The sequence below is a fragment of the Hemiscyllium ocellatum genome, chromosome 32 (genome assembly GCF_020745735.1).
Source record: "Hemiscyllium ocellatum isolate sHemOce1 chromosome 32, sHemOce1.pat.X.cur, whole genome shotgun sequence".
Classification (NCBI taxonomy): domain Eukaryota; kingdom Metazoa; phylum Chordata; class Chondrichthyes; order Orectolobiformes; family Hemiscylliidae; genus Hemiscyllium; species Hemiscyllium ocellatum.
Genome location: NC_083432.1, coordinates 42,389,098 through 42,399,399, shown reverse-complemented (window position 1 = coordinate 42,399,399; position 10,302 = coordinate 42,389,098). Strand labels below are relative to the sequence as shown.

General features: G+C 40.5%; 1 protein-coding gene across 3 annotated transcripts in view; it reads right to left on the bottom strand.

Annotated features, from left to right (window-relative positions):
- The window catches only part of LOC132831030 (F-box/LRR-repeat protein 20), a 214,301-nt gene that overhangs the window by 103,995 nt on the left and 100,004 nt on the right, over positions 1-10,302 (bottom strand). Inside the window, exons 5-6 of one of the 3 annotated variants that reach the window (XM_060849068.1) lie at positions 4,423-4,517; positions 1,609-1,677 (exon numbers count right to left, since the gene is read on the bottom strand). In XM_060849068.1, coding sequence (XP_060705051.1) covers positions 1,609-1,677; positions 4,423-4,517 — 164 coding nt within the window. Of the gene's footprint in view, positions 1-1,604; positions 1,678-4,422; positions 4,518-10,302 lie in introns of those variants that run through there. The other 2 variants (XM_060849069.1, XM_060849070.1) reach the window with 2 other exon arrangements.

The following is a 10,302-nucleotide window of genomic DNA, read 5'->3' as shown; positions in this document are numbered from 1 at the left end:
GAGTGAGTGAGAGAGAGAGAGAGAGAGTGTGAGTGAGAGAGAGAGAGTGTGAGTGAGAGAGAGAGAGAGAGAGAGAGAGAGTGAGAGTGAGAGTGAGAGTGAGAGTGAGAGTGAGAGTGAGAGTGAGAGTGAGAGTGAGAGTGAGAGTGAGAGTGAGAGTGAGAGTGAGAGTGAGAGTGAGAGTGAGTGAGAGAGAGAATGAAAAAGAGAAAAGCCAAAGACATTGGATAGCTGCAGACCTGAGTCTTGGAAAAGCAGTGGGAGTTGGTCACTCAGGACAAAGCTGACTAGAGAGTTTTCTTCAACTTCTGAAGTCATGCCTGACCAATCCAGAAGATTTTCTTTTAGAGAAGTCAGGAAGAAGATAAACAGACTGTAGACCATAGCACTGTAGAAAATCTACAGGACAGGCTACAGAGGTGGCTACTCAAGTCCATAGTGACTGCATGAGTGGAATAACCCAGCCCTATTATTCTAACTCCACTTACTAGCACCTTTGTGTAGCGATGCAGGATTACGCTGTTTCAGGGGCAGATCCAGATTTCTTTTAACATGTGAAGGTTCCTGCCTCAACACCTCGTGACTGTCTGTGGACATTGGATGGAGTTTCAGTTGGCAAGGTTTCTCATGACAGGGAGATTAAAAAGTAACAAGTGTCATAAGGGTACCACAAACCTTGCTGTCATGCTCGATAATTGCTTCAGCAGTAGGAGTCAGGCTGATGATAAAGAGTACATAATGATTGGTGTCTTCTAGTGTCTTTTATGGTTCCCCCAGAGATCCCTGCTCACATTTCAGCTTTTCATTTTAATTATGAAGGATATAAATGAAGGGATAGAGAATTGTATGTCCAAGTTCACTGACAACAGTAGGTAACTCAATAGAGAGTGTAAATGGGAACAGAAACTTGTTAAAGGGACATTGATAAATTAAGTATAGTACATGTGGAGTCTCACACTTTATAGGAAGAAAATGTTCACATCTGTTTTTCCAAGTGGCATAAAGCTAAGAATTCTAGAGAAGCAAAGAGGCTTTGTACCCATATACATGGGTCACTTAAAGCTACTAGGTCAGGGACAAGCAAACAGAAAAAAAAAGTTAAAAAGAATACCAGCCTCTACCTCAAGGACCAAAATACAATGGAGAGGAACTTTTTGCAGCTGTACAGAACTGTAGTTCTACATTTATTCAAGCCAACTTCCCAGCATCAAAACTCCTGTTTAGTGAAAATATACTAAAGTAGTTGATTAATGCTGTGTAAACTATTCGCTACTAGAGAAGCACTCCTATCAACAGCAAAAGCACACATTCAGAACTTCCTTTTTCCCCCACCTTCAGAATACTGACTAAGATATAGTCCCACAAATGCAGTTCCCCTCGTGTACCTCTTCATGTGAGAAATGGTTATTCAACCAAAGTAAAAATTGCACAAGTGTTTTTTCTTGAATGAACATAGCCCATCATTACACCCAGTGAGAGCTACTACTTCCCAATTAATCCCTTTTCCTTGCCTTAGCAGGCATGGCAGCCTCTTGCACTCCAATACAAACCTGGATAAGGGACAAAGGCTACAGCTAGCTCTCAAATGACTGCACTTAGCTTACTTACGCATCTGTGATTTTTGTGCATCCATTCAGGTTTAACTGTTCAATATTCCTGCAATTCTGAGCAAATGTCCTAGAGCAATAACAAGAGACAAGACAGACAGCAATTATTACAAGAAAAAAAAACTTTAGGTGCACTGCAGCACTAGTCAAAATAAGAAATAGAATATTCCACCAAGTGGTGTTGAATCAATATTCTTCTTCACTCAAAACCACAAGACAATTTAAATTTATAAAGCATCCTTAATTAGAAAAACCTTCTTGATTACTTCACAGGAGTATCATCAAATTTAAAGTACATTAAATATATAGCACATTAATTGGCTCATAAAGAGAGTAAATATTTCATGACAACACATGATTGAACTTCTATTCTCCCCCTGTTTACCTCAACAGGTAGTTTGTACCCATGAGGAAAACATCCCCAGGTAAAAGATCTCACTTCGATATTCCTAATTGATTGAAATGTTATGCTAAACAGACAGCAAGATTAAAAATAACTCAAGGTAACTCTCAGGCCACAAACCAAAATCAAGTTACAAAAATCTTTCACATCAAAGAATGGATCAAGTTATACACTACCAGCAGGCTGATTATTCAAGGGTTAACTTTTAAACATGGTCAGAGCAGAATGCGGACTGCAGTCTGACAAAGTCATAATTAGTTGCGGCTGGTTAGTTTTTATTTTCCCTAAAAGTTAATCATTATTTTCCTAGAATAACCATGAGCTATCATTAATATATCCATGTTCAAAATTACTATTGCTGATATATAATCGTAACAGCAACAAATTAAAAAAAATACATTGAGCCCAAACTTGCTTTTTATTTATGGCAATATTTATATCATCTTTTGCTTGAATATTTGCTTTTTTTTAAAAAAACCTCAATGGAAGGAGAATGATGACAGTTGTGGGGGAAAAAAAAAGAAGTGTTTTCCTCAGCCAAAAATAACACCCCCACAAGGGAGAACATTCTTATTCCAGCTACAGATATCTAAGTTCAACAATCACATCAATCACAAAAATAATATGCCATCAATCTAAAAGAATCACACTGCACAAGATGGTTAATATTAATTACTTTCCTCCTCCAAGTCCCATGAACGTTTTGTTATTCATTTGCCGAGTGTGGGTGTCATTGGCCAGGTCGTATTATTGCCCATCCGTAACTGCCCAACAATAGGAGTTAAAAAGCAACCAGATTGCTGTTGAGTTGGGAGCCATGAGGAGGCCATATTGGGCAAGGATAGCAGGGGCCTTTGGCTAAAAATAAGTCATTAGAGAACCAGATCGAGTTTTCTGATAAGGGTCTGACGATTTTTGCTATAATCTAATGCTGGATTTGTATTGGATTTAAATTCAGCCATTCTCACATCATTGTTACGGCAGTTACTTCCAGATACAAAACACAGCATGACAATCTCCCCCGCCCCTAACTCATGGACATTTTTTAGTGAATCATATCCTCCACCCACACCAATGAAGAGGTTTGTCTACAACTAGGTGCGCTTTTGACGATGACCAAGAACACAAGAAACCTGACAAGATATTTGAGGATTAGATTGTGTCACGAGGAGGATTAAGGATCAACCCCAAGCAAAGTTTGCCAGTCAATTCTAGGGGAGCATTCTACAGAATATCCAGAAACAGACAGATTACACAATTTTGAGTGGCATTTCTTGAGTAAAACAAAATTGAGGAGTGATCTGACTGGAGTATTTCAAATTTTAAAGAAGTATTTGATAGGGTGATGTGGAGAAACGTTTCCTCTGAAAGGGGAAATCAAGAGTAGAGAGTCAAGAGCTTAAAGTCAGAGCTGTGCCATTCAGGAGCTAAATCAGGGAATATGCCTTCATAAAGGCTGGAAGAGTTCTGGGAAATGTATCCAGAAATTACTGTGGAATATCGAGACAGTTTGAGGTTTCAGGATAGTGACTGAGATTGTTGCTTAGCAATGATGTGAACAAATGGGAAGCAAAGCCATTGTATCCAATTAAAAACTCTTGTGGCACAGTGGCAGTGATTCTATCCCTGGACTGGAACATTCATGTTCAAGTTCCACCTGCTCCAGAGGTGAATAACAACATCACTGAATAGGCTGATTTAAAAGAAAGGTTTAAAAGTGGAAAAGGTTCTACGAGTTGAAAGGCTTATTCCGGTTTCTAAACTTCCTGGCAGTTTATGGGCTCAGTTCAAACATGCCTTTCTACCTACATTTAGTCTGAACAGGTTTCAAAATTGTGGATGCTTTTCTAGGAAACATCAAGGACCATGATGTGCTCTGGAATTCTAGAAATACCCAGTGTTATGCTTGGGTTCAAGCTGCAGTAAATAGCAAGGCTTCAACCCACAACAATCAAGCTAGCACTGAAGGCATATTACAATCCTCAAGAGTGCAGCATCACATTCCTCACAATAAACATGTAGCTAGAACACATGGGACATATGCCAATTAGGAGTGATGTTTAACCCCATTCTACTTTTTTCCAGCATCTTAGCCCCACTCAAAGCTTCCTCCTACATCACCATTTGGGGAAACAGTCACATGCCAGTACTACTATTTTGAGGAGAAAGTGAGGACTGCAGATGCTGGAGATCAGAGCTGAAAATGTGTTGCTGGAAAAACGCAGCAGGTCAGGCAGCATCCAAGGAACAGGAGAATCGATGTTTCGGGCATAAAGAAGGAGGGCTTATGCCCAAAACGTAGATTCTCCTGTTCCTTGGATGCTGCCTGACCTGCTGCGCTTTTCTAGCAACACATTTTCAGTATTACTACTTCGCCCATCACTAATAAATAGATTTAATTCACAGTTTTACCTTAAAGAGTTGTCACCCACTCCAAGACATCCTCGCAGACTAAGCTTCCGTAAAAACCCACCACATCTTTTGGAAATATTCTCTACCACTCGGCCCTGTGTTATCAAAAAAAAATTTCAAAACCAGGAATGTTTCCTTACAATATGGAACTCTGACATTTATACAAGTTGAGCTGAGAAGTCTAAAAGTGCAATTTCCAATATTGCTTTCAAAATGCAATAGAAACCTGATCAAATATTTTAATTGAAAGGAATTTGACCAAATGTAAATGAGGGCTCAGAACAATAGAAAACAAAAAATACCACAAATGACAGGGGATGCACCGACATTCAAAAGGTAAAAAGGACAGGTTAATATTTAGAGGTCCTTGGAACTAGGTTTCCTGATATTCTGAAAAATTCTTGCCTCTCCACCAGAGATTTACAGACATGAAACCATAGCCACAAAACTGAAAGACAAAGTTTAAAGATGAATAAAAAAGTCAAACCACATTACCAACCTCTCATTTAATAGGCTTTTTAAAAAGGCATTGTCCATGTTGTTACACAAATTAGAGTTAGGAACAAAAACCTCCCATCAGACTTGTCTGATGATCTGACACACCCACCAATGTCTCTGTTGCAATCCTTTGCAAGGCTCACACAAGGAAAAGTCAAGCCAATTTAGGAATTCAATCTCCCAACATACTAATTCCTGAAAAATCCGTGATCAAGTAGGAAAATGTCCTAAAATACATCATTTCAATTAAATAGACTCTACAAACAGGATGTTCCAAGTCAGCACAATTATTGAAAAAGTATTTCATACAATAAAAAGATTTGCTCAACAAAGGATGCTCAGAGATTAAAAAGATTAGACAGCCAATGGAATGACAGATATGCATACTGCTGCCAATTTAGGCACTGGAATTGCCTCAACAGTCAGAAATGCAGACCAACTGTAAATGTCTGGCAGACCGGACTTTGGACTCTGTATTAAAAACAGAAAATGTTGGAATCGCACAACAGGTCTGTCAGCATCCGAAAACAAGAAAGATAAACAGAAAAAACCAGTCCCTTCAGGGGTGGGTGGGGCAGTTTGACTATTTCTTCTTCCTTTATCACCATTATTCAAACCTGTTCAGTCCCATAGAACAACTCACTTTCCATCCAATACTGAAGGTAAAGCAACATCAACTTCCATCCTAATGGGTTTGCATCTTTTCCAGAAAATTTTTCACTTTTCATCTTCACATCAAATTAAAATGATCTCTGTGACTGAGTTTACAAAGACAGCCGTCAATTAAAATCTGCCACAGAATGAACAGGAACAGGTCCTCTGGCCCACCCAGACTGCGCTAGCACATTATCTTTTTTAAAAAAAAACTTTCCTCGACACAACCCTTATCCTTCTATTCCCTGCCTATTCATGAATTTATCAAAATGCCTCTTAAACGTTACAATTGCACCTACCACCATCACCTTCCCAGCACTTAACACCCTTTTAAAAAAAAAACTGCTTCTCACATCTCCTTTAAAAACTTACCTTGTTTTACGTTCAACTAAGTCCCCTAATAATTGACATCTCTCCTGAAAAAGACTTCAGCTATACATGCCTCACAATTTTGTAAACTTCTATCTGGTCACCCCTAATCCTCTGACAGTCGAGTGAAAATAAACCAAATTTGCCCAACCTGTCCTCAGCTTCTATCCTCCAAACTAGGCAACATCCTCTCTCCAAAGCCTCCACATCCTTCTGGTAGTGTGGCGACCAGAATTGTACGCAGTATTCCAAAAGCAGCTGAACTAAAGTTTATATAACTGCAACATAACTTGGCAATTTTTATACTTCATGCCCCAACTGATGAAGGCAAGCATGCCAAATACCTTCTTGCCACCAATTCCATTTGCATTGCCATTTTCAGGGATCGGTGGGCCTGTATGCATAGACCCCTCTGTCTGATAGTGCTCTGAAAGGGTTCTGCCATTTACAAAATACTTCCTCCTGCATTAGATATTCCAAAATGCATTATTTCACTTTTGTCCAGATTAAATGCTGTCTGTCATTTTTCCACTCAAGGCTCCAGCTTATTCTCTTTTATCCTGATGTATCTTCTGGCAATCTTCCTCACCACCCACAGCTCCCCCACATTTTGCTTCATCTGCAAACTTACTACATTCACTTCCAAAGTTCCCAGCACTAATCACAGATATCCAGTCAGAAAAAAAAACTCTTCCACCACTATGCTCTCTCGTCATAACTCACTCAGTCTGCAAACCTGGTTCCTGAGCAGCCAAACTCCTGTCCCTTTTGAATAGTGACATCACCTCAGGAGCTCCGAACCTACATTCAGCTCCAAACTGCTACTTTTCACTCAAGGGTTCACTCTTCTTTGCTCGGTTGTTGCTGCAGTCACTGCTCAGACTGACTTGAGCAGCAGTTGAATGGTAAACCACTGACTGACAGATTCAACTGGCAGGAATGGCTCCTTCCAGTGCTCTCTGCAGATGCTGCTGAGCAGGTAAATTTAATTACAGATACAAAAACAAAATCAGGGGCATTGCATTATTACAGATAGATGTACTTTTCCAAATTTAAATGTTTCATTTTTGCATCACCACTTAATCTGAACCACTGGTGGCTTTCCCAGAGCATATCATTTCACACATTTTAGAAATCTGGGACAGAGGCTCATCTTTAACAGTAATCACAGGAAATACCCATGAAACACACTGCACAATATACAGAACTTTGGAAATAACCATTAGGTACAGCTGCCCTTGGTGCAATTACATAATATAGAAAAGCCAAAATGGTACAGTTACACCATACCCTTCTTTTAAAAGAGAGTGCAATGCATGATTATAACGCACTCAATTGCTAACTTTATTCCTTCATTTGTGGGACGTGGACTTCAGTAGCTCGGTCAGTATTTGCTGCCCATCACAATTAACTTGGTGAGCTGCCTGCTTGAAATACTGCAGTCCATTTATACACAGTTATAGAATTGTACAGCATGAAAACAGACCCTTCAGTACAACGTGTCCATGCCAACCAGATACTTTAAATTAATCCAGTCCCATTTGCCAGCATTTGGCCCACATCCCTCTAAACCCTTTCTATTCATATACCCATCCAGATGCCCTTTATAATTGTACCAGACTCCACCATTTCCTCTGGCAGCTCATTCCATACACACACTACCTTGTGTGTGAAAATGTTGCCCCTTTGGTCCCTTTAAATCTTTCCCCTCTCACCTTAAATCTATGACCCCCCTAGTTTTGGACACCCCTCCCCACCCCAGTGAAGAGAGTTCGGCTATTCACCATTTCCATGCCTCCATGATTTTATAAACTTCTATAAAAGGTCACCCTTGATGTAGATTGTTCTTAACCACTTTGAGAATCTGAATTCCAGGATTTTGACTAAGTGATACAGAAGTAATGGCATTTGTTTTTCCTCTCCCACCTCCCCCCAAATCAGTCTGCTGAATGGCTTTATGGGGAACTTTGAGGTAGTGGTGCTGCTGCCATATCTTTCTAAAAGATAACAGTCAGGAGTTTGGAACTGTTCTGTCAAAGAAGCTTGAGTGAATTCTTGTCGTACATCTTGTAGATGATAGATACCGTTGACACTGTGCAGAGGTAGAGTCATAGAGATGTACAGCATGGGAACAGACCCTTCGGTCCAACCCGTCCATGCCGACCAGATTTCCCAACCCAAACTAGTCCCACCTGCCAATATCCCTCCAAACCCTTCCTATTCATATACCCATCCAGATGCCTTTTAAAAAATGTTGCAATTGTACCAGCCTCCACCACATCATCTGGCAGCTCATTCCATACAAGAATGTGATGCCAATCATACTTTGTGCTGTACGGCAAACTGGACTGTTTTTGGAGCTGCATTTAGCCAGAGGAGTAGGGTGTATTTAAAAACCATACTTGACTTACACCTTATAGATTGTGGACAAGCTTTGCAGAGTCAGGGGTGAGCTACAGTGATGTGTCTGCCCTCTGCATTACGTTTCTACTACTTAGTGGATGTGTTTTGATTATGTCGACTCCTTCACCAACAGGGACACTCCTGATCCTGTAGGTGCCAGTTAATACAATGCTTGCTGCAAGGTTCCTCGCCTCTGACCTGTTTTTGTAGCCACAGTATTCCTGATGAAGGGCTTATGCCCGAAACATCAACTCTCCTGCTCCATGGATGCTGCCTGACCTGCTGTGCTTTTCCAGCACCACACCTTTTGACAGTTTTTGTAGGGCTAGGCCTGTCAGTTTCTGATTATTAACTTCCAGGATGTTGATAGTGGGGCATTCAACTACAGTAAGCCCACTGATGTCAAGAGGTGAGATTCTCTCTTGTTGGACATGGTTAGTCCGTTGCACTCAGATAGCCTAATGTTAATTGCTGTTAGTCAGTCCAAAGCTAGATACTGTCTGTAGGAAAGGTCATTGATAAAGGAATTGTGAATGGTTGGGACTTGGACACTACCCTGGAGAAGCAGGGCTTCTGCAGTGCATTAATGTTCCTACCTCTAAACCAGGAGGTCTGGGTTCCAGTCCTGTCTGCCCTCACCTCTCCAACAATGACAGACATAAGTGCTAAAATGAAAATGAAAATGAAAATGAAACTTTACTTGCCCCCCCCCCCCCAACCCCCTCCATTTTTATCTTGCTTTCTATTTCAACATGTCAAGATTTCTATTGCAAAGTGTACAGCCTGGATTGACTTTTTTCTTTTCTCCTACATTTTACATCATCTCAGCATTTGCTGAGATCAGGTAGTGGGTGTTGTATCACACTGATCCTTCAATTCCTATTACCAATGTAATGTTGTCCTTTCTGCAGAAGCAAATCCTGGACAATATGGTACAACACCCAGAATCTAGAAGGCTCTCAGAATAATGTGCACACTTGGCTTGTGTAGGGGATGGAAAATGTCAAGAGAGATATTTCAGTTTGATATTTACGTCATGACATTATTGCTGAGAGGCGGTGCAGACGATCAGCATTTTCTCACAGCCCAGAAGCAGGGCAAAAAAAATGTAACTGGAAGAGGGTGTGTGAAACTGATCAACTGAAGTGCATGGTCTCATCAACAGGAAGGCAACATTTATTGACATTACACCCACTGCACCTCCCCAAAATGTTCTTTTTGCATGGAGCAATTAATTGGCCAATAAGGAAGCCCCACATTAAGTTGCTGCCATTTAATTTGTAAAGTTGCTAGTGACAGTATTTCTCTTTTTAATAAGGCTACCTGTTATTAAAACACGTGCTGTATACAGCTGGACTTCTAAGGTAAAGTCCTGTCATCTGCTCATTTCTTTATTTTTCTAATAGCTTCCCCCACCACTAAGATTTTGTACTGAAGAATCTATATCAAGGTACCCAAGATGGTGCTGTACGTGGTCATTTGTACTCAACTGAATACAGTGAAAAGTTTACATGTGACAATAAGCTAATTCTGAATCCAACATCATTAAAAAGATTTCAGGAACAAAAGCAAACTGGCTCCCTGACAGGAAAGGGGTAAAGTTTCTGTTCAGGCTCTCTCCATTAAAAAAAAAATGGGCATAAGACACCCTCTGTTCTACTTGGTTTTCTGATACTTGAGCAATGCCTGTAACCAATTACATTTAAAGCTTCCCACACGGCCTAAGTTGGAGCTCACTGACCTACTGCGACTACAATATTTTAACAGCCACGTCATTTTCTTATTTTAATTCTCTTACGCACCTCTCGTTTTCCCAGTACTTCTGAACTCTGGGACTGCAAGAGGTGATGTTGAAATCAGCAGCCACACATTCTTGGAAAGCTGCCAGTAATTCACCACCACACACCTTCGAGGTGCAAAGGCCATCGAGCCTTTTTTCCACAAAAGGCAGTTGGA